Source organism: Takifugu flavidus, chromosome 13 (genome assembly GCF_003711565.1).
Source record: "Takifugu flavidus isolate HTHZ2018 chromosome 13, ASM371156v2, whole genome shotgun sequence".
NCBI lineage: Eukaryota > Metazoa > Chordata > Actinopteri > Tetraodontiformes > Tetraodontidae > Takifugu > Takifugu flavidus.
The window spans coordinates 10,155,239-10,177,604 of record NC_079532.1 but is presented as its reverse complement, the minus strand read 5'-3'; the positions used below and the strand labels follow the sequence as shown (position 1 = coordinate 10,177,604).

Below are 22,366 nucleotides of genomic sequence, written 5' to 3'. Positions count from 1 at the left end.
TCCTGGGGCTGCAGACCGTCACGGTTAAACCACAGGCGGGGACATGTCTGATGAAGGCCCGCTATTGTCCTCACACTTGGACCGCTGGACCATGTGGACAAGCCAGGCAGCGGCCCGCGGCAGGGGGACATGTCCGCTCCCCATCACCGCCGAGCATCAAAGACAACAAAGCCAGGACGAACGTGCTGTCGGAGGCTCACCTTCCTGGAGAAACCCCGGAACGGCGCCTCCTCGGCCGGGCTCCTTCCCGACGTCGCTGCCGCGGCTGCTGCGATTGTGGAGATCCAGCGGTTCTGGTCCAGATACACGCGTGGTTCCGACACGCTGATGAGCATGTAGAAGCGCTGGTCTGAGCACCGCGTCTCCGCTAGCTGGGAGGCTAACGGTGCTAACAGCGAACACAACCGCGATAAAGCCGCTGCTCGACGACAGGAAGCCCGAGGACCGAGCTCCACCGGGACAGACCCGAACGGCGGGGCAGGAGGGGCAGGAGGCGGCGCCGGCTGCGTCTTCCTGCGGGGCGGGACAGGACTGTCCTCAGACCCCCCCCCAGACACCGCTGGTCTCCGCTGTCGGGCTAGCTAGCATCCCCTGTTTTAGGGTCCTTTTATATGGTCATTAGCCATAAGTGTGTGTGTGCGTGTGTGTGTGTGTGTGTGTGTGTGTGTGAGTCAGACGATAGATAGATAGATAGATAGATAGATAGATAGATAGATAGATAGATAGATAGATAGGGATGGATGGATAGATGATGGATAGATAGATAGATAGACAGATAGATAGATAGATAGACAGATAGATAGATAGATAGATAGATAGATAGATAGATAGATGGATAGATAGATAGATAGATAGATAGATAGATAGATGATAGATAGATAGATAGATAGATAGATAGATAGATAGATGAGTAAATGGACGCCCATGTGGATACTTTTGATCTTGATTCTTTACTTGCACATTTATTCTCCAACTATGAGGCCATAACGGCACATTTTAGACATTTTAGACATGTTTTTATTCTGCTTCCTCCACTCAGGGATGTTTGGTGGTGCTGTGACCTTTAACCCCACCACAGACTGACCAGGACCTCCTGGGAGCCTCCTGGGAGTGATGTCACTGGGATCTACAAGGATCACCAGGTCAAACGGGCTGGTGGTCTCCTCCCACGGGCCCACAGGTGCTGGTTCCTGGTCCATTCAGCCTCTCCCTGCCTGTAGACCCGTGAGGACTAGATCAGCTTGGGTTCATCAAGAACATCCATCGTTCTCACGCCCCAACACAGAAACACGCTGTGAACATGAGGAAACGTTGAGAGAACCTGAATAAAGACGCCGTCAAGCGTTGCAACTCTTTATTTGTAGCCGTCACTCAAACATCGGCGCCATGATCACCATGGAAACAACAGGGAATCTGAAGCTCTGTGGAACCTGCTGCTGCTGATGATGAAGATGATGAAGGTGGGTGACTGCTTTACTCTGTGGTGTCCTCTGTCGTCATGACAACCCAGCTGTTGATCACATGATGCAGCAACGTTACTTTGATCGCAGTCAAATGTGATTTAAGAGAACTGAAGATAAGAACTGAACCTGAGGAACCTTTAGGAGAAACATCTTCAACCAGGACGAGAGAGAAACCCTGGAAAAGAAGGATTCCCTTTGTGGTTATTTCTTTTCTACTGATGGTTCCAGGTCTTCACAATGTCCCACACACACGTGCACACACACACACACACAAGTGGAGCCAGACCAGCTGCACCAGCTCCTGAAACACCAGACCTGCCTCAGAGACCTCCGGGCCTGGATCAGAACAGTTCTCACAGTGGAAACACCCAAACATGTCTAGGGGTGGAGCCTTGGCCTGGCCTCAGGAGGAACCTCGTTCCATCAGGATCTGTCTTTAACTCCACATTGATCGTGTCTCCTTAGGGTGAGGGGTCAGGGTGAGGGGTCAGGGTGAGGGTGAGGGTGAGGGGTCAGGGTGAGGGGTTAGAGTGAGGGTGAGGGGTTAGGGTGAGGGTGAGGGGTCAGGGTGAGGGGTTGGTGAGGGGTTAGGGTGAGGGGTCGGGTGAGTGAGGGGTAGAGTGAGGGGTTAGGGTGAGGGGTCAGGGTGAGGGGTTAGAGTGAGGGTGAGGGGTTAGGGTGAGGGTGAGGGGTCAGGGTGAGGGGTTAGGGTGAGGGGTCAGGGTGAGGGGTTAGAGTGAGGGTGAGGGGTTAGGGTGAGGGGTCAGGGTGAGGGGTTAGGGTGAGGGGTTAGGGTGAGGGGTCAGGGTGAGGGGTTAGGGGTTAGAGTGAGGGTGAGGGGTTAGGGTGAGGGGTTAGGGTGAGGGTGAGGGGTTGGTAGGGTGAGGGGTTAGGGGTTAGAGTGAGGGTGAGGGGTCAGGGTGAGGGGTTAGGGTGAGGGGTCAGGGTGAGGGGTTAGGGTGAGGGTGAGGGTGAGGGGTCAGGGTGAGGGGTCAGGGTGAGGGGTTAGGGGGAGGGGTTAGGGTGAGGGGTCAGGGTGAGGGGTCAGGGTGAGGGGTTAGGGTGAGGGGTCAGGGTGAGGGTGAGGGGTTAGGGTGAGGGGTTAGGGTGAGGGTGAGGGTGAGGGGTCGGGTGAGGGGTTAGGGTGAGGGGTCAGGGTGAGGGACAGGGTGAGGGGTTAGGGTCAGATCACCCTGCATGGCCCTAAAATTAGGAACTTCCTGTCCCAAAGCAGAAAGATCAGCCCATGCGTTGATGTCCTCCATTACAATAACCCTGTTGTAGTCCAACCCTAACCCCAACCCTATCCATAACCCTGACCATGACCCTGACCCTGACCCTGACCCTGACCCTGACCCTGATCGCATGTCTGTCCAGTCCTGAGAGACGGATCCCTCATCTGTGGTCCACCCTGGTCCAGGGTCTAAAGATATTGACAGGAGAACCAGACAGGACAAAGCCTTACCGCTGGGCTCTCCTCCAGGTCACACTGTGTGGACATTTGTCCCCTCAACATCATGAAGATCTCCGACTTCAGCTTCATCTGCACAACAGATTCAAAGGTGAGATTTTCTTCTGGCACGTTTGAATCCCTCTGAATCTTCTTTCTTTACCCAGAGGCAGACTGGACGTCTGACAGACAGCAGTCAGCAGGAGGAGGACGATGACGAGCTTCATGGTTCTGGGGGACAGGGAGGGCAGGGACAGGGGGGGACAGGGACAGGGAGGGACAGGGGCAGGAAGGGACAGGGGCAGGAAGTAGACGGGAAGGGACAGGGAGGGACAGGAAGGAACAGGGACAGGGAGGGACAGGAACAGGGAGGGACAGGAACAGGGAGGGACAGGAACAGGAAGGGACAGGGAGGGACAGGAAGGAACAGGGACAGGAGGGACAGGAACAGGGAGGGACAGGGACAGGAACAGGAAGTAGACGGGAAGGGACAGGGAGGGACAGGAACAGGGAGGGACAGGGGCAGGAAGGGACAGGGACAGGAAGGGACAGGAAGGGACAGGGACAGGGGGGGACAGGGACAGGGAGGGACAGGGGCAGGAAGTAGACGGGAAGGGACAGGGAGGGACAGGAACAGGGAGCGACAGGGGCAGGAAGGGACAGGGACAGGAAGGGACAGGGGGGGACAGGGAGGGCAGGGACAGGAAGGGACAGGGACAGGGGGACAGGGACAGGGAGGGACAGGGGCAGGAAGTAGACGGGAAGGGACAGGGAGGGACAGGGACAGGGGGGGACAGGGACAGGAAGGAATAGGGACAGGAAGGGACAGGGAGGGCAGGGACAGGAAGGGACAGGGACAGGGGGGGACAGGTACAGGAAGGGAGAGGAACAGGGAGGGACAGGGACAGGTACAGGGAGGGACAGGAACAGGGAGGGACAGGAAGGAACAGGGACAGGGACAGGAAGTAGACGGGAAGGGACAAGGAGGGACAGGAACAGGGAGGGACAGGGGCAGGAAGGGACAGGAAGTAGACGGACAGATGAATCAGGTGATCAGTGTCAGCTGATCCATGTGAACTCACCTTCAGTAGCTGCTCTCAGCTCACCTGTCTCCACCTGCCTTTATACGCTCCTGTAGCACCGTGTGTGTGGGGTGTGCGTCTGTGTGTGTCTGTGTGTGTGTGTGTGTCTGTCTGTGTGTGTTGTGGTGTGTGTGTGTCTGTCTGTCTGTGGTGTGTGTGTGTGGTGTGTGTGTGCTGGGTGCGGTGGGGTGTCTGTGTTGGTGTGTGTTGTGTGTGTGTGTCTGTGTGTGTGTGTGTGTGTGTGTACTTTGATGAACGTGATCATAAATTAAAGATTTAAACATGATGTTTATTCAGGAGGGTTAAACTGAGGTGTGTCCTGTGTAGGAACGAATGTCTGAGTATCATCGTCTCTCTGGGTTTGTTCTTCAAGTTCGTTATGTTCCAACTCTAAAACTAGAATTCTATTAATTCTATTAGCATCAGCACCGTTGTTAATCAGCAGAACCATTGTTCCTGGACTTCTCCTCCACTGGGAACCAGAGTTGGACCAGAGAAGCAGGAGATATTCAGGACGGTCGTTTGGTAGGTTCAGTTGGTGGGTCTGGTGGAGACGTTGGTGGGTCTGGTGGAGACGTTGGGGGGTCTGGTGGAGAAGTTGGTGGGTCTGGTGGAGACGTTGGTGGGTCTGGTGGTGAGAAGTTGGTGGGTCTGGTGGAGACGTTGGTGGGTCTGGTGGAGACGGTGGGTCTGGTGGAGAAGTTGGTGGGTCTGGTGGAGACGTTGGTGGGTTCTGGTGGAGAAGTTGGTGGGTCTGGTGGACAAGTTGGTAGATCTGGTGGAGAAGTTGGTGGGTCTGGTGGAGACGTTGGTGGGTCTGGTGGAGACGTTGGTGGGTCTGGTGGAGAAGTTGGTGGGTCTGGTGGAGACGTTGGTGGGTCTGGTGGAGAAGTTGGTGGGTCTGGTGGAGAAGTTGGTGGGTCTGGTGGAGACGTTGGTGGGTCTGGTGGAGAAGTTGGTGGGTCTGGTGGAGAAGTTGGTGGGTCTGGTGGAGACGTTGGTGGGTCTGGTGGAGAAGTTGGTGGGTCTGGTGGAGACGTTGGTGGGTCTGGTGGAGAAGTTGGTGGGTCTGGTGGAGACGTTGGTGGGTCTGGTGGAGAAATTGGTGGGTCTGGTGGAGAAGTTGGTGGGTCTGGTGGAGACGTTGGTGGGTCTGGTGGAGAAGTTGGTGGGTCTGGTGGAGAAGTTGGTGGTCTGGTGGAGAAATTGGTGGGTCTGGTGGAGAAGTTGGTGGGTCTGGTGGAGACGTTGGTGGGTCTGGTGGAGAAGTTGGTAAGTCTGGTGGAGACGTTGGTGGGTCTGGTGGAGAAGTTGGTAAGTCTGGTGGAGAAGTTGGGGTCTGGTGGAGAAGTTGGTGGGTCTGGTGGAGACGTTGGGGGTCTGGTGGAGAAGTTGGTAAGTCTGGTGGAGAAGTTGGTGGGTCTGGTGGAGAAATTGGTGGGTCTGGTGGAGAAGTTGGTGGGTCTGGTGGAGACGTGGGTGGTCTGGTGGAGAAGTTGGTAAGTCTGGTGGAGAAGTTGGTGGGTTGGTGGAGGGAGGGAAGAAGGAAGAAGGGGGGGAGGAGGAGGTGGAACGGAACAAATTATTTTATTGGAACGGAACAAATTATTTTAATCAGAAACAAAGAAAAGCCAGACAGCTCCACCCTGGAATTTCACCCAGGAAATGAATTTAAACAGGAGATTTAAGATCCAGGGTGGATTATTGACCAGGGATAAACATGGAGCAGACCCACTATTGGGGGGTCAAGCCATGCTGGGGGGCACCTGTGGCCGTTCACACCATCCCTGGATGTTCCTCTGTGAGCGTGAAGGAGCCATCAGATGAATGAATGAACTGCTGCTGCAATATTCTGCCCCTTTTAAATCCGTGTTTCTTTTTAATTCCATCAGGAATTAATTATTAATATTATTATTTTTAATCATGAGCATTATTAAGAAGATTTTATTACCATTCAACCACCTCTCAGGCTCATGTGCCACATGGACCTGAGCACCTTCATTTTCCTCTTTTGGGGTGGGTCCACAAATGGATCTGGGTGCCGTTGCCTGGCAACAGATGAAACAGGCTTGAGCCTCTCCAAAGTGATACTCTCCATACTTCCATCCATACTGAGCCCACCTCCAACACCCTAAACGGGCCAGGATGGTTGCTGGGTCCAGAGTGACCAGGATGGTTGCTGGGTACCTGGAGGAGTCTGCTGGGACCCTGCTGGTAGAGAAGCGCTCTGAGGTCTGCACATTAATCCATGGATCATGTTTACTGCCACCACCAGCTGAAGAGGAGACGCCATCTTCTGCTGCCCTCAACATGCTCCAATCAGCTTTGAAAATATTGGCTCCCTGAAGAGGTTCAGTGCAGCACAGCCAGAACTCTGCTTAGGAGCACCAGGTAGTTACGCTAATAAGATCGTTTTTTCTTCCTACAGCCTGGAAACATGGACCTCATGGGGCCGAGGCCTTTTTACAGCTCCTGTAGCAGCTGTGACGGATTCTCAAGGTCAAGGATGAACCCACGACTCCTGGGTCATGACACCCCCTTACAGGAACCCGTTCTTCAACAGTTTCCTTCTAAGACTTTACAATCTGCCGGGTTCTGTTCTAGATTATGGGGAGCTGGATGTAGCACCCTGGGTTAGGGGTTAATATGCTGAACCCTGTCCCGGCTGATCCACAGGGTGATGGAGGGTCTGCGGTGCTATGTCGTCACCACTGAGAGCTCTAGACGATGACCAGTGTGACCAGTGGACTGAGTCCAGCTTTCGCTCCTTCTCCATCTCCCAGGCTTTGGGTGGGTGGCAGGAGGGAGGACACCAGTTGACTTCTACCCCTGACCTGGTCACCATCCAGGCAGCTGGAACATCTATATATATTCAGATTCAGATTCAGATTCAGATCCTTTATTGTCCCACATGGGGAAATTTACAGTGCAACAACAGCAGCAAGAGCACTCAGAGAAAAATAAGATAAAATCAAATAGAACAGGATTTGGAATATACAAGAGGATGTATATATATCTAGATATATAATATATATATATATATACACACACACACATCTAAAAATGGCGTATTAATAAACACGTCGAGTTGGAGTCGAGTTTTGAAAATCAGGACATTTCACTTCTACAAATAAAAGATAAATGAAGAAGAATAAAGATAATAAAGAAGATGTTGCGTTTATCTGTCTTCCGGGTGTCGAGGTCACCTGACTGTGACGTCATGAAGTCAACAGGAACATGCGTCTCCAACCGGAAGCTGTAATCAGCTGATTGGACCGACTGTTGTTGATCGCTTAAGTTGTTCTGATACTGGTTCTGCTTATCTTCTCCTGCCGCCCGCGCTGAGAAACAGGATCTGTAGCAGATTTTAAACTTATTAGCGGAACTTCTCGCCGCGTCAGGGCGGAATTTGGGCCGTAGCAGCGGATTCACGAGCGCCAAAGCGTCGCTTACTCGAAAAAAGAGCAGAAATAGCATCCAGGTTAGCCGCCTCTCTTTGTTAATGAACGGCTCATCTTAGTCGTCACAAACATACGTTTTTACCTTCTTACGCATCATTTGTCTGTACATTTAACCCTCGGGGTCGCTCAGAGGGAGCTAGCTTGTCGGCTAACGGTGACCAGGAATCGGCGCTATCGTCGAGCTCATAAATAACCTTGAAAATAATCCCGTTTGGAGAAAAGATCTCCGTGTGTCTGGCTTTCATGTTCATTTTGCCTTGTTGATCATCGGGATTAGCTGCAGCAGCCCAAACTTGGTCTCTTTTTTAAAGAGAGATTTTAAATCCAGCCAGTTGGGAACATTGGACCCGCTCCCCGAGCTGCTCCCGTCCTGGTCCTGGTCCTGGGACATATCCTCAGTTTTAGCAGCATTTTCTACATTCTCTGCTTTACTCGCCGACGCAGGCAGAGACCGACTCTGATCTGACAAAGGGACCCAGAAGCCCCCTTGCTGTGCGGAGACCGGATCCCCCACTACCCGCCAATGCTGGATCTGGAGGTGGTGCCTGAAAGATCGCTAGGAAATGAGCACTGGGAATTCGCCCTCGGTGGGTTAGCGGGACGTCATTCTGCGCTGTGTTGTTGTGTTGTTGTTGTGGTGGTGGTGCTGGTCTCACGCGCCTCTCCCGGTCCAGGGATGCCTCTGGCCCAGGCCATCTCCATCCTGCAGAAGCACTGTCGCATCATCAAGAACGTCCAGGTGCTTTACAGCGAACAGGTAACTGCGGCCTTTGATCTTCTCTCCTGTACATTCGTGGCTGCTCAACTCTTCATGTTGGACTTTAGAATTCTCAACCGAAAAAGCTGATGACGTAAGCAGGTCTGGCCACCAGGTGGCGCCAATCCGGGTTTGAAATAACGGTTCACAGCGGTTCATTATTATTATTATGTTATTGTTGTTGATACTCCCAGAACGACTTGTCTGGCTTCGTGTTTATTTAAATATAAGCCTCAGACGTCTCCCCTGGTTTTGCCCCTCCCAGATGCCCCTCAGCCACGACCTCATACTGAACCTGACTCAGGATGGCATCAAACTGCTATTTGATGCTACCAACCAGAGGCTGAAGGTAATTTTGAGGTGTGTGAGCTAATGCTAACGCTCACGGGCGCTAACGCGGTGTCTTTCCACAGGTGGTTGAAGTGTACGACCTGAGCAAAGTCAAGCTGAAGTACTGGTGAGTAGCACCTTGGTGCCTCCAGCGGTCTGACAGGACCTTTGGGAGACCATGTTATAACTGGTCTATTACGGGCCCCTGTTATAACACTGGTCTATTACGGGGCCCCTGTTATAACACTGGTCTATTACGGGGCCCCTGTATAACACTGGTCTATTACGGGGCCCCTGTTATAACACTGGTCTATTACGGGCCCCTGTTATAACACTGGTCTATTACGGGCCCCTGTTATAACACTGGTCTATTACGGGGCCTGTTATAACACTGGTCTATTACGGGGCCCCTGTTATAACACTGGTCTATTACGGGGCCCCTGTTATAACTGGTCTATTAGGGGCCCCTGTTATAACTCTGGTCTATTACGGGCCCCTGTTATAACTGGTCTATTAGGGGCCCCTGTTATAACTGGTCTATTAGGGGCCCCTGTTATAACTGGTCTATTAGGGGCCCCTGTTATAACTGGTCTATTAGGGGCCCCTGTTATAACTCTGGTCTATTACGGGGCCCCTGTTATAACTGGTCTATTAGGGGCCCCTGTTATAACTGGTCTATTAGGGGCCCCTGTTATAAACTGGCTATTAGGGGCCCCTGTTATAACTGGTCTATTACGGGCCCCTGTTATAACACTGGTCTATTACGGGGCCCCTGTTATAACTGGTCTATTACGGGGCCCCTGTTATAACTGTCCTGTCTCTCTTTCAGTGGGGTCCATTTCAACTCTCAGGCCGTTGTGCCGACGATAGAACAGATCGACCAGTCGTTTGGAGCCACACACCCAGGAGGTGCCTGACCCGTCTCTCTGTCCCCTGACCCGTCTCTGTCCCCTGACCCTGACCCGTCTCTCTGTCCCCTGACCCGTCTCTCTGTCCCCTGTCCCCCGACCCGTCTCTGTCCCCCGACCTGACCCGTCTCTCTGTCCCCCGACCCGTCTCTCTGTCCCCCGACCCCTGACCCGTCTCTCTGTCCCCCGACCCCTGACCCGTCTCTCTGTCCCCTGACCCGTCTCTCTGTCCCCTGACCTGACCCGTCTCTCTGTCCCCCGACCCGTCTCTCTGTCCCCTGTCCCCCGACCCGTCTCTGTCCCCCGACCCCTGACCCGTCTCTCTGTCCCCGACCGTCTCTCTGTCCCCCGACCCCTGACCCGTCTCTCTGTCCCCCGACCCCTGACCCGTCTCTGTCCCCCGACCCGTCTCTCTGTCCCCCGACCCCTGACCCGTCTCTCTGTCCCCCGACCTGACCCGTCTCTCTGTCCCCCGACCCTGACCCGTCTCTCTGTCCCCACAGTTTACGTCCCTGCAGAACAGTTGTTCCATCTCAACTTCCGTGGACTTTCTTTCTCCTTTCAACTGGACTCGTGGAACGAAGCTCCCAAATATGAGGTGAGGAGGTTCTGCTGGTTGGAGGGTTGGTTCTGACAGTTCTGACAGTTGAGGCTCCATCATATCACGAGCTCGTTGGACTGATGCTAACGTGAGATGCTAACGTGAGATGCTAACCCTGTGGCCCCCCAACAGATCCCACATGGCGCCATGGTCAAGAGGATGCACATCTACTCTGGCAACAACCTGCAGGAGACCAGGTGATGAGACCGGAACCAAAGACTTTAGCTTTAGCATCGCTGAGGCTTCCAGAACCGTCCTCCTCCTCCGTTAGTCACCTGTTCTGATGCTGAAGCAGAAAAGAGGTTCTGCCCAATCGGCTCTCAGCACCCAGGTTCTGCTCCTTGTCTGGAGTCCCCCGTGGTCCCTCTGGAGTCCACCCTTGGTCCGTCTGGAGTCCAGTCCACCCGTGGTCCAGTTGGAGTCCACCCGTGGTCCAGTTGGAGTCCACCCGTGGTCCAGTTGGAGTCCACCGTGGTCCCTCTGGAGTCCACCCGTGGTCCGTCTGGAGTCCACCCGTGGTCCAGTTGGAGTCCACCCGTGGTCCCTCTGGAGTCCACCCGTGGTCCCTCTGGAGTCCACCCGTGGTCCCTCTGGAGTCCACCCGTGGTCCGTCTGGAGTCCACCCGTGGTCCCTCTGGAGTCCACCCGTGGTCCCTCTGGAGTCCCCCGTGGTCCAGTTGGAGTCCACCCGTGGTCCCTCTGGAGTCCACCCGTGGTCCGTCTGGAGTCCACCCGTGGTCCGTCTGGAGTCCACCCGTGGTCCAGTTGGAGTCCACCCGTGGTCCGTCTGGAGTCCACCCGTGGTCCAGTTGGAGTCACACCCGTGGTCCCTCTGGAGTCCACCGTGGTCCATCTGGAGTCCACCCGTGGTCCAGTTGGAGTCCACCCGTGGTCCCCCTGAGTCCAGCCGTGGTCCATCTGGAGTCCACCCGTGGTCCAGTTGGAGTCCACCCGTGGTCCCTCTGGAGTCCACCCGTGGTCCAGTTGGAGTCCCCCCGTGGTCCCCCTGAGTCCACCCGTGGTCCAGTTGGAGTCCACCCGTGGTCCGTTGGAGTCCACCCGTGGTCCAGTTGGAGTCCACCCGTGGTCCAGTTGGAGTCCACCCGTGGTCCCTCTGGAGTCCACCCGTGGTCCAGTGGAGTCCACCCGTGGTCCCTCTGGAGTCCACCCGTGGTCCAGTTGGAGTCCACCCGTGGTCCAGTTGGAGTCCACCCGTGGTCCATCTGGAGTCCACCCGTGGTCCAGTTGGAGTCCACCCGTGGTCCCTCTGGAGTCCACCCGTGGTCCCTCTGGAGTCCACCCGTGGTCCAGTTGGAGTCCACCCGTGGTCCCCCTGGAGTCCACCCGTGGTCCCTCTGGAGTCCACCCGTGGTCCCTCTGGAGTCCACCCGTGGTCCCTCTGGAGTCCACCCGTGGTCCAGTTGGTTGCTGCACTGAAGTACCCCCAGATGGACACTCGCACCTTTGTTAGACCTTCTGAAAGGTTCCAGGCCTCATTAAAGGTTCCACACCTTCTAAAAGGCTCCAGGCCTCATTAAAGGTTCCACACCTTCTGAAAGGTTCCACCTCCGAGAATGGTAGGAGGTCCGATCCCAGCAGTGGTCCAGGTCCTTCCCAGTTGTCTCCACGTGTGGGTCAAGGTTCTCCCTGTTGTGTGCTCGAGTCCAGGAACCTTACTGATGGTTTCGGGACGTTTCTACAGACGGTGACCTGATGTGTTCGTCCCCCAGGTCCTCTTGAGAGGGTTCCTGGGGGGGTCTCCTGGGAGTTCTGAGACGAGAACATGACGCCCTCTTCTCTCTGCAGGGCTCCACTGATGCCGTTGCCTTGTTTCCTTGGTAACATCTACGCCGAGGGTGTGGATGTCCTGCGAGACCCTTCGGGCCCTCTGGGGCTCCGGCTCCGGCTCCTGACTGCAGGTACTCAGTAACACCTTCAGTTTGGACCCTTTACCCAAACGGCTGAAGGTCAAAGGTCACCTGGTGTAGTCTGGCAGCCTGGCAGACCTCCAGAAGAACCTCAGACCTGGTTCTGTTTTGCAGCCTGCAGCCCCGGCGTCATCGCCGACACCAAGGTCAGGTCGCTGGAGAGGAACATCTTCTTTGGAGATTCCTGCCAGGATGTTCTGGGAGCGCTGGGCTCCCCTCATAAAGTCTTCTACAAGTCTGAAGACAAGGTTGGTGGCACTAACCAGGGTCCGAGCCAGAACCTCTGGGTGATTGAGGATATTTACATTGGTCGTCCTCGTTCCAGATGAAGATCCACTCTCCGTCACCTCACAAGCAGGTCTCTTCCAAGTGTAACGACTATTTCTTCAACTACTTCACCCTGGGAGTGGTAGGTGCAGCAGCTCTCCAGAGGTGACTCTGCCTTCACACCTGTCCCACATCTGTTTCTGTTCCAGGACATCCTGTTTGACTCCACAAGTCACCTGGTCAAGAAGTTTGTCCTCCACACCAACTTCCCAGGACATTACAACTTTAACATGTGAGTATCTGAGTGGACTCGTGTCTGCTGGTCCTCAGCTTTAAGAGCTCAGGTTCCTGCTCAGGTTCCTGCTCAGGTTCCTGCTCAGGTTCCTGCTTCAGGTTCCTGCTCCACACCTTCATTCATTGTGTCTTCTTCTTGTCTCAGATATCATCGATGTGACTTCAAGATTCCGCTCATCATCAAAAAGGGTGAGTGTGGTCATGTGACCAGAGTGGTCATGTGACCAGAGTGGTCATGTGACCAGAGTGGTCATGTGACCAGAGTGGTCATGTGACCAGAGGTTAATGGCTCTGTGTGCTCAGCAGAAGGATCTGACTCCCAAATGGAAGAGTGCATCTTAACCACCTACAGCAAGGTGAGTCCCTGGGGGAGGGGCTTAGTTTAGAGTCACCTGCCCCAGTCAGGTGTGTGTGGGAGGAGCCATGTAGAGAAGGAGCCTGCTGAGTCATGCTGCAGCGACCATGAGTCAGCAGAAACAGACCAGAATAACATAGCAAGTTGGTTTGACCCCTGTCCCACCTCTGTGTGTCACCTCTGTGTGTCGCCCCTGTGACCCACCACCTGTGTCCCACCTCTGTGACCCACCCCTGTACCACCTCTATGTCCCACCTCTGTGTCCCACCACCTGTGTCCCACCTCTGTGTCCCACCACCTGTGTCCCACCTCTGTGTCCCACCACCTGTGTCCCACCTCTGTGTCCCACCCCTGTACCACCTGTGTGCCACCTCCGTGGGCAGTGGGACCAGTTCCAGGAGCTGTTGGGCCACCCGATGGAGAAGCCGGTGGTGCTCCACAGGTGACGCAGCTCTTTCACCTGTATCTTGACACCTGTATATCGACACCATGCACCTGTCTAAGTGCTTGTGCTGGACAGGTCCTCCTCTGCCAACAACACCAACCCCTTCGGATCCACCTTCTGCTTCGGCCTGCAGCGGATGATCTTTGAGGTGAGCCCGTGTGGTCCAGACCTGCTGGGAGGCGCTTGCTTGACCCGGGCCCGGACCCGGACCCGGACCCGGACCGTTCATGGTTCTGTTTGCACGTCCTCAGGTGATGCAGAATAACCACATCGCGTCAGTGAGCCTCTATGGTGCCCCACGGACCCCCGCTCAGGCCTGACCTCAGTCCCAGTGTTGGTCCCAGTCAGAGACTCTCCAGAACCAGGTCCCATACTGGGCCAGTCCTGCATCAGCGGACCGCATCAACAGAGCCGGTACATCAACCAAACAGACCCGACCCGTTCAGTCCAGAACCACCAAGACTAAACCATCCCCAGTTCTGGGTTCTGACCAGGCAGCAATGGGGAGGGTGTCCATGACACCAGCCTCCGCCTCATTATGGGATACCTTGTACCCTGACCCAGTCTGAAGATGCTCACTGCCAACCCAGCAGAACCAGTTCAACATCCAAACCAGTTTGCCAAGACCTGCAACAGGCAGCAGAGCGGCTCCGCCGCAGGTTCCTCCTCCCGCCGAAGGTTCCTCCCGCCGAGGGTTCCTCCCGCCGCGGTTTCCTCCCGCCGCGGGTTCCTCCTCCCCGCGGGTTCCTCCCGCCGAGGGTTCCTCCCGCCGAAGGTTCCTCCCGCCGAAGGTTCCTCCCGCCGAGGGTTCCTCCCGCCGAAGGTTCCTCCCAACACCAGGTCCTACATGGAACTGTGCTACAATAAAGCTGTTGGAGACAACACAGTGTGTGTGTGTGTGGTGTGTGTGTGTGGTGTGTGTGTGTCTGTGTCTGTGTGAGTGTGTGGTGAGTGTGTGTGTGTCTGTGTGAGTGTGTGTGTTGTGTGAGTGGGTCTGTGTGTGTGTGTGTGGTGTGTGTGGGTGTGTGCGTGCGTGCGTGTGTGAGTGTGTCTCTGTGAGTGCGTGTGTGAGTGAGAGTGTGTGTGAGTGTGTGTGTGTGTGAGCGTGAGTGAGTGTGTGTGTGTGTGTGTGTGTCTGTGCGTGCGGTGTGTGTGTGTGTCCTGCTTGCTGGCTGAGCCAGCAGCCTGTCAGTCGTGGGTCCGTCTTCATGTCCTCCAGAACCACCAGGAGGTCCGACTGGTGCCGCCCGTCTGCTGACCTCCGTGACCTTTCTGCCTGCTGAGGGTTGGAGTTCCGTTAATTATTGTGCGTTGACCTGGAGGTCAAAGGTCAACGGTCCGATTATCTGCATCTCCTTCCAAATGTAGGAATATTTCTAACGTTTGAATAAACTGATGATTTTAAAAGATGCTCGCGTCCATTTCAAGATCCCTCGGTTCTTTGTGGTTCCACCTGTGGAGGGGAAACAGGTGACCAGGGGAACAGGTGACCAGGGGGACAGGTGACCAGGGGAACAGGTGACCAGGGGGACAGGTGACCAGGGGAACAGGTGACCAGGGGGACTGGTGACCAGGGGAAACAGGTGACCAGGGGAACAGGTGACCAGGGGGACAGGTGACCAGGGGAAACAGGTGACCAGGGGGACAGGTGACCAGGGGGACAGGTGACCAGGGGAACAGGGGAAACAGGTGACCAGGGGAACAGGGGAAACAGGTGACCAGGGGGACAGGTGACCAGGGGAAACAGGTGACCAGGGGAACAGGTGACCAGGGGGACAGGTGACCAGGGGAACAGGTGACCAGGGGAACAGGTGACCAGGGGGACAGGTGACCAGGGGGACAGGTGACCAGGGGAAACAGGGGGACAGGTGACCAGGGGGACAGGTGACCAGGGGGAAACAGGTGACCAGGGGGACAGGTGACCAGGGGAAACAGGTGACCAGGGGGAACAGGTGACCAGGGGGACAGGTGACCAGGGGGACAGGTGACCAGGGGGAACAGGGGGACAGGTGACAGGGACAGGTGCCAGGGGAAAAGGTGACCAGGGGGACAGGTGGACCAGGGGAAAACAGGTGACCAGGGGGACAGGTGACCAGGGGGACAGGTGGACCAGGGGGAACAGGTGACCAGGGGGAACAGGTGACCAGGGGGACAGGTGACCAGGGGGAAACAGGTGACCAGGGGGACAGGTGACCAGGGGACACAGGTGACCAGGGGAAACAGGGGGTGGGGGGGGGGGGGGGGGGGGGGGGGGGGGGGGGGGGAAACCAGGGGGACAGGTGACCAGGGGAAACAGGGGGACAGGTGACCAGGGGGACAGGTGACCAGGGGAAACAGGTGACCAGGGGGAAACAGGTGACCAGGGGAAACAGGTGACCAGGGGGACAGGTGACCAGGGGAAACAGGGGGACAGGTGACCAGGGGGACAGGTGACCAGGGAAACAGGTGACCAGGGGGACAGGTGACCAGGGGAAACAGGTGACCGGGGGACAGTGACCAGGGGAAACAGGTGACCAGGGGGACAGGTGACCAGGGGAAACAGGGGGACAGGTGACCAGGGGGACAGGTGACCAGGGGGAACAGGTGACCAGGGGAAACAGGTGACCAGGGGAAACAGGTGACCAGGGGGACAGGTGACCAGGGGGAACAGGTGACCAGGGGGACAGGTGACCAGGGGGACAGGTGACCAGGGGGACAGGTGAAACAGGTGACCAGGGGGACAGGTGAAACAGGTGACCAGGGGGAAACAAGTGACCAGGGGGACAGGTGACCAGGGGAACAAGTGACCAGGGGGACAGGTGACCAGGGGGAACAGGGAAACAGGTGACCAGGGGGACAGGTGACCAGGGGGACAGGTGACCAGGGGGACAGGTGACCAGGGGAAACAGGTGACCAGGGGAAACAAGTGACCAGGGGGACAGGTGACCAGGGGGACAGGTGACCAGGGGGACAGGTGACCAGGGGGACAGGTGAAACAGGTGACCAGGGGGACAGGTGACCAGGGGAACAGGGGGACAGGTGACCAGGGGGACAGGTGACCAGGGGAAACAGGTGACCAGGGGGACAGGTGACCAGGGGAAACAGGTGACCAGGGGAAACAAGTGACCAGGGGGACAGGTGACCAGGGGGACAGGTGACCAGGGGGACAGGTGACCAGGGGGACAGGTGTGAAACAGGTGACCAGGGGGACAGGTGAAACAGGTGACCAGGGGAACCAGGGGGACAGGTGACCAGGGGGACAGGTGACCAGGGGGAACAGGGAAACAGGGGGACAGGTGACCAGGGGGACAGGTGAAACAGGTGACCAGGGGAACCAGGGGGACAGGTGACCAGGTGAAGGACCCAGACGGTCCAGATCCAGGTACCAGAAGGAACATCTGCTGCGCTCTGACATGAAACCAGAATCAGAACTAAACTAATCATGCAGGACCCCAGGAGATGAAATGGACCCGTCCTCGGGGTCATGGAGGTCACGGCTGGGGGCAGAACCAGGTTACCTCAACATCTGCCCCAACAGGATGAAGCGACACATTCAAAGTTCCAGACTCTTTAATTTCAAGCGGAGCATCAAAGAAAGACGAACTGACACAGAAAAACCAGAACCGTTTTGGACCCAACCGTTTTGGACCCACCCTCACAGTTTAGACCTGCCAAATGAAGCCCCAGGAGACGATGTGGCGGCTGGAGGACAGCCAGTCCACCGCTGGACCACATCCCAAGCCTGAAGAGCTGGTTCCTTTGGCCCGACTAACAGAACCACCAGATCCCTGCAGATCTCTGGACCTGAGACCCGCTAATGGGTGACAAACACCTCCTTGTCAGCATAGTCCGCCCCCCCTCCCGGTCCTCTCCTCCACCTGAAGGGCCAAGAGGTCGGACTGGTCCTGTTGTGGCAGCTGAGTTTGGGGTCGTGCAGCAGGTTCCACATGAGCCAGATCTGAGGAACACTGAGGCTGTGGACCACCATGAGATCCCTGTAGAAGCAGGGATCAAAGGTCTGAAGGTGCGGCGCCGCCGACGGCCGCGGGATTCCAAAGGTCCGGAAGCCCTGGTGCCGGGACGGTTTGAGGCCGATCAGCTGAAGGCACATTCCCAGGAACACGTCATCGATGGGGAAGAGCTCCACCTGCAGGTGAGAACAGGCGTCAGTCAAAGGCCCTGGACCACAGCCGGACCTCCAGCCGAGCAGCACCTGGTCGCAGGCCGAGCTGAGTCTCCGGGCCGTGAAGCCCGACATGACGAACCCGCCCCCGCCGGCGTAGTTGGGGTACAGCGCCACGCCGTAGATGAACTCCGGGACGTAATACTTGGAACTTCGCCGGCGAATGGGTTTGGCGTTGACGATGATGTCGCCAACGAAGAAGTCCTGGTCGGGTTTTTGGCCCTGCAGCATCTCCAGAATGTTCTCCACGTTCACGTAGACGTCCGCATCTCCTTTGAAGATGAACCTGCAGGAGCACAGACACAGAGGTCCATGAGGACCGGGTCCACGAGGACCGGGTCCACGAGGACCGGGTCCGGAGCCAGTGTGACCACAGACACAGAGGTCCATGAGGACCGGGTCCATGAGGACCGGGTCCGGAGCCAGTGTGACCACAGACACAGAGGTCCATGAGGACCGGGTCCATGAGGACCGGGTCCGGAGCCAGCGTCCCGCTCACACACCCACCTGACACCGGGGCAGCTGCTGTTGACCCACTTCAGGAAGTGGGTCTCCTTCAGCGTCAGGTTGAAGAACGTGTCGTCAAAGTCCCACAGCAGGATGTCCTGAAAGGTCCGGCTCTCGTAGGTCAGGAGCTGGTCCCACAGAGGAAACCCAGTCCGGTTCTTGGGGGCACCCAGCAGGAAAATGGTCCGAATGGACAAACCGTCCCTGAAGATTCCTTCCCTGCCCCACGTTCCACGGACAACCTGACCAATAATCAGCAAAGAGGTTCTGGTCAAGACTTCATTCAACATTTAGGATACGTGACGGAACCAGAGGCTCTACAGCATCTGAGCACCATCGACCCATCGCCAATGGTTCTGACCCCCCTCCTCCAGCCAGTCTGGGCGTGAGTGTGACACCTGAAAGACCTGAACCAGAACGGATGACCCAGAACGGATGACCTGGAACGGATGACCCTGACCCAGAACGGATGACCCTGACCCAGAACGGATGACCCAGAACGGATGACCCTGACCCAGAACGGATGACCTGGAACGGATGACCCTGAACCAGAACGGATGACCCTGACCCAGAACGGATGACCCAGAACGGATGACCCTGACCCAGAACGGATGACCAGAACGGATGACCCTGAACCAGAACGGATGACCCTGACCCAGAACGGATGACCCAGAACGGATGACCTGGAACGGATGACCCTGACCAGAACGGATGACCTGGAACGGATGACCCTGACCAGAACGGATGACCTGGAACGGATGACCCTGAACCAGAACGGATGACCAGAACGGATGACCCTGACCAGAACGGATGACCCTGACCAGAACGGATGACCCTGACCCAGAACAGATGACCCTGACTGGCTCCGTTCTGCTCCGCCTCCTCCTCCAGGTGCTGGTCTAAGAGGACAAAGTCAGAGAGGTGACCCAGAGCCAGAGCCAGAGCCAGACCCAGACCCAGAGGTTACCTGGCGTTTATCAAAATCTGCCGCCTCAGACTTGACGGCGATCAGCATGTAGGGGGCAGCAGAGCCGTCCAGGGGACACTTGTCCGGCTGGTCGATGATCAGCCTGAAGTCTCTGTTGTCCTTGTCTCTCACGTAGCTCTTGAAGTCGAAGGTGGGCGGCGTGGGCGGAGCCGGACTCACGGTGGCGCCGCTCCTCCTCTTCTTCTTGGATCTCAGCTGCAGCTTGGACTGGAGGCGGCTGGACTTTGGCTGAGGTTTGCAGGGAGGCAGCTGGGACAGAGACGGTCTGGCAGGACGCTGGGAGGAGCAAAGACATCAAAGACACCACATCAAAGGCGCCCACACACAAACCCTGGGGACACGTCCACCCTCAGAGGTCCGAGTGGAGCCTCCAGCTGTGGAGAAGCAGGTTCTGCTGCTACCTTATGGGGGCAGTAGGGCCCAGATCCAGGCCTGCGCCCTTATGGGGGCGGAAGGGCCCAGATCCAGGCCTGCGCCCTTATGGGGGCGGAAGGGCCCAGATCCAGGTCTACGCCCTTATGGGGGCAGAAGGGCCCAGATCCAGGCCTGCGCCCTTATGGGGGCAGAAGGGCCCAGATCCAGGCCTGCGCCCTTATGGGGGCGGAAGGGCCAGATCCAGGTCTGCGCCCTTATGGGGGCGGAAGGGCCCAGATCCAGGTCTACGCCCCAGTAGGCCTCCCACAAAGCTAATGCTAATGCTAACTGCAGCTGGGATTGATCATCCCTCCAGCCATGATCCATCCAATCAGTGGATAGTGTGGACAGACAGGCAGAGAGACAGAGAGAGAGAGAGACAGGCAGAGAGACAGGCAGAGAGAGAGACAGGCAGAGAGAGAGAGACAGGCAGAGAGACAGAGAGAGAGAGAGACAGGCAGAGAGACAGAGAGAGAGAGACAGGCAGAGAGAGAGACAGGCAGAGAGGCAGAGAGACAGAGAGAGAGAGAGAGAGACAGGCAGAGAGAGAGAGAGACAGGCAGAGAGACAGACACACACCCACACACACACACACACACACGCACACACACACACACACACATACACGCACACACACACACCCACACACATACACGCACACACACCCACACACATACACGCACACACACACCCACACACCCACACCCACACCACACACACACACCCACACCCACACACACACACCACACCCACACACACACACCCACACCCACACACACACACACCCACCTCCAGGATCGCTCCTCTGTCCCCTCCGGTCCCCAGGAGCGTCCTGCTGGAGCTGGTGGAGCTGTGGAGCTGCATCTTCCAGGCAGGTGAGTCCCAGCCAGAGAGGGCGACCTGAGCAGGAGGCCGACAGGTGTGTGGGGGGTGGGGGGAGCAGATGTTGGAGGGAGCAGATGGTGGAGGTGAGCAGATGTTGGAGGGAGCAGATGTTGGAGGGAGCAGATGGTGGAGGGAGCAGATGTTGGAGGGAGCAGATGTTGGAGGGAGCAGATGTTGGAGGGAGCAGATGGTGGAGGTGAGCAGATGTTGGAGGTGAGCAGATGGTGGAGGTGAGGCAGATGTTGGAGGTGAGCAGATGTTGGAGGGAGCAGATGTTGAGGGAGCAGATGTTGGAGGGAGCAGATGTTGGAGGGAGCAGATGTTGGAGGGAGCAGATGTTGGAGGTGAGCAGATGTTGGAGGTGAGCAGATGTTGGAGGGAGCAGATGTTGGAGGGAGCAGATGTTGGAGGGAGCAGATGGTGGAGGTGAGCAGATGTTGGAGGGAGCAGATGTTGGAGGGAGCAGATGTTGGTGGTGAGCAGATGTTGGAGGGAGCAGATGTTGGAGGGAGCAGATGTTGGAGGGAGCAGATGTTGGAGGGAGCAGATGTTGGAGGGAGCAGATGTTGGAGGGAGCAGATGTTGGAGGGAGCAGATGTTGGAGGTGAGCAGATGTTGGAGGTGAGCAGATGTTGGTGGTGAGCAGATGTTGGAGGGAGCAGATGTTGGTGGAGGTGCTGTTACCTGGCGGATGTAGAGCAGCAGACAGAGCAGCAGCAGCAGCAGCAGCGTCACCATCACGTCTGCCTTCACATGGAGGAGCCTCCTGAGGCCCAGCAGCCTCCTGAGCAGCAGCGGCGCCTGGAACAGCCATGACGTCACTTCCTGCTGCCCTTTACCTGCCTGCCTGTCTCTCTGCCTGCCTGTCTGTCTCTCTGCCTGCCTGTCTGTCTCTCTGGACTCTGACACTCACCATCACGTGGACGAGCTTCTATGCAGACAGGAAGCAGCGTTGTGTGTCCACCATGTTCAGGTGCTCATCCCTCCTCACCTTCTGCAGAAGAGGATGCTGGGAAACCAGATGAAAGCAGATGTTTGTCTGCACATGTGACTGTTGTGGAGCCTCAGCTCACCAGTCAGTAACCAGCAGTCAGTAACCAGCAGTCAGTAACCAGCAGTCAGTAACCAGCAGTCAGCCATGGTGCGTTCACTGACCCGCCCCGACATGAGCAGTGATGTGTTCAGGGACGTTTGGAAGCTCAGCCTTCGCTGAATGACTGGAGACAGCGGACATGAAACACGCACGCGGACTCTGCCTTTACTACATGTAATAATGGTTTTATTACTCAGCTACTTCAGTCGTGATAGTTAACAAGAGAAAACTGAGCCCTCGTTACTTTACTGACATTTAGTTGAAGTGTGTGTGTGTGCGCGCGCGATCTGCTTTAAAGCCAATTTTAAAGCCTAACCCGGACCGAGCCATCAGCCCTCTCGGAACCGGACCGAGCCATCAGCCCTCTCGGAACCGGACCGAGCCATCAGCCCTCTCGGAACCGGACCGAGCCATCAGCCCTCTCGGAACACTCTGTCCTGGTGTCCATGAGTGTCTGATGCGTCGGTCCAAAAGTTTCACGCGTCTCTGCTCAGTTAAACCATCACGAGGTTGCGTGATGGAACTCACCGCAGTCGATGTTCGCGGTGTTCACGACCACGCCAGGGTGTCCAGCAGCTGGGGGGGGCACATCTGCATCTGGGGGGGCACATCTGCATCTGAAGGTCTGGGGAGAACTCATTCCGAACCTCTGCGGCCCGAGGCTCCCCGTGAGGCCTTCAGGTCTGTCGGAAATTATAGCGGTTTTGAAGTAGCCGCAAAATCACGATGACGTTTAAAGGACTAAACGCGCACGTGAACACGTGGTTTTTATCGCACCTGCGTGATTTCCTGCTGGTTGCGGATCAGAGTCGGTTGGATAAAAAAAAGATACAAAGAACTTGACAAAGAAAAATGATTAGCATGAATCCAATGATAAAGTCTTTCACGCAGGCCACAGCTCAGTAATGGCTGTTCTTTTATAAATGACATCACTTCCTATCAAAGCACAAAAGAAGGAGAAATGCGTGTAGTTTCT

The 22,366-nt window shown here is 56.4% G+C and overlaps 2 protein-coding genes and 3 long non-coding RNA genes across 16 annotated transcripts; 2 read left to right on the top strand and 3 right to left on the bottom strand.

The window, feature by feature from the left end:
* Positions 1 to 480: 480 nt before the first annotated feature.
* On the top strand, positions 481 to 1,355 carry LOC130536714 (uncharacterized). Its single transcript, XR_008953449.1, has 2 exons — positions 481 to 614; positions 1,040 to 1,355. It is a non-coding gene; the product is annotated as an uncharacterized LOC130536714 (long non-coding RNA).
* Positions 1,341 to 4,648, bottom strand: LOC130536712 (uncharacterized). 2 transcript variants are annotated; one of them, XR_008953444.1, is made up of 5 exons: positions 4,425 to 4,648; positions 3,077 to 3,144; positions 2,929 to 3,006; positions 1,590 to 1,638; positions 1,341 to 1,510 (listed from the first exon to the last, which is right to left on the bottom strand). It is a non-coding gene; the product is annotated as an uncharacterized LOC130536712 (long non-coding RNA). The 2 variants fall into 2 exon arrangements; XR_008953445.1 differs by lacking the exon at positions 4,425 to 4,648 and adding an exon at positions 4,020 to 4,100.
* Positions 4,649 to 7,221: 2,573 nt separating this feature from the next.
* On the top strand, positions 7,222 to 14,751 carry phaf1 (phagosome assembly factor 1). 10 transcript variants are annotated; one of them, XM_057052536.1, is made up of 20 exons: positions 7,222 to 7,476; positions 7,901 to 8,043; positions 8,131 to 8,213; positions 8,479 to 8,562; positions 8,627 to 8,670; positions 9,373 to 9,452; positions 9,955 to 10,049; positions 10,185 to 10,249; positions 11,859 to 11,971; positions 12,095 to 12,228; positions 12,306 to 12,389; positions 12,457 to 12,539; positions 12,687 to 12,730; positions 12,845 to 12,897; positions 13,280 to 13,338; positions 13,417 to 13,489; positions 13,593 to 14,050; positions 14,100 to 14,132; positions 14,165 to 14,244; positions 14,414 to 14,751. In XM_057052536.1, exons 2-17 carry the CDS (start codon positions 7,980 to 7,982, stop codon positions 13,659 to 13,661), a joined length of 1,227 nt encoding a protein of 408 aa, XP_056908516.1. In that variant the 5' UTR covers positions 7,222 to 7,476; positions 7,901 to 7,979; the 3' UTR covers positions 13,662 to 14,050; positions 14,100 to 14,132; positions 14,165 to 14,244; positions 14,414 to 14,751. The 10 variants fall into 10 exon arrangements, with proteins under 10 accessions (XP_056908516.1, XP_056908519.1, XP_056908517.1 ...); XM_057052539.1 differs by having other exon boundaries at positions 12,848 to 12,897; positions 13,593 to 14,000; positions 14,117 to 14,246; positions 14,452 to 14,751; XM_057052537.1 differs by lacking the exon at positions 14,100 to 14,132 and having other exon boundaries at positions 13,593 to 14,000; positions 14,133 to 14,244.
* LOC130536528 (uncharacterized) lies at positions 12,934 to 13,340 on the bottom strand. Its single transcript, XR_008953395.1, has 3 exons — positions 13,222 to 13,340; positions 13,104 to 13,180; positions 12,934 to 13,063 (listed from the first exon to the last, which is right to left on the bottom strand). It is a non-coding gene; the product is annotated as an uncharacterized LOC130536528 (long non-coding RNA).
* A 2,121-nt stretch (positions 14,752 to 16,872) lies between the features above and the next one.
* b3gnt9 (UDP-GlcNAc:betaGal beta-1,3-N-acetylglucosaminyltransferase 9) lies at positions 16,873 to 22,041 on the bottom strand. 2 transcript variants are annotated; one of them, XM_057052702.1, is made up of 8 exons: positions 21,919 to 22,041; positions 21,211 to 21,306; positions 20,982 to 21,098; positions 20,202 to 20,312; positions 18,978 to 19,274; positions 18,011 to 18,252; positions 17,534 to 17,789; positions 16,873 to 17,467 (listed from the first exon to the last, which is right to left on the bottom strand). In XM_057052702.1, the coding sequence occupies exons 2-8, from the start codon at positions 21,211 to 21,213 to the stop codon at positions 17,135 to 17,137; spliced, it is 1,359 nt and encodes a 452-aa protein (XP_056908682.1). In that variant the 5' UTR covers positions 21,214 to 21,306; positions 21,919 to 22,041; the 3' UTR covers positions 16,873 to 17,134. The 2 variants fall into 2 exon arrangements, with proteins under 2 accessions (XP_056908682.1, XP_056908683.1); XM_057052703.1 differs by lacking the exons at positions 20,202 to 20,312; positions 20,982 to 21,098.
* Between the last annotated feature and the right edge of the window lie 325 nt (positions 22,042 to 22,366).

Excerpts from the sequence above, each read along its gene's own strand:
- phaf1 (XM_057052537.1), top strand. The coding sequence starts at position 7,980 with ATGCTGGATCTGGAGGTGGTGCCTGAAAGATCGCTAGGAAATGAGCAC. Across the intron at positions 8,671-9,372 it reads AAAGTCAAGCTGAAGTACTG|TGGGGTCCATTTCAACTCTC; the intron begins GTGAGTAGCACC and ends TCTCTCTTTCAG. Across the intron at positions 12,540-12,686 it reads GGACATTACAACTTTAACAT|ATATCATCGATGTGACTTCA; the intron begins GTGAGTATCTGA and ends TTCTTGTCTCAG.
- b3gnt9 (XM_057052702.1), bottom strand. Across the intron at positions 20,313-20,981 it reads TGCTGCTCTACATCCGCCAG|GTCGCCCTCTCTGGCTGGGA; the intron begins GTAACAGCACCT and ends CCTCCTGCTCAG. Across the intron at positions 17,468-17,533 it reads TCAGCTCGGCCTGCGACCAG|GTGGAGCTCTTCCCCATCGA; the intron begins GTGCTGCTCGGC and ends TCTCACCTGCAG.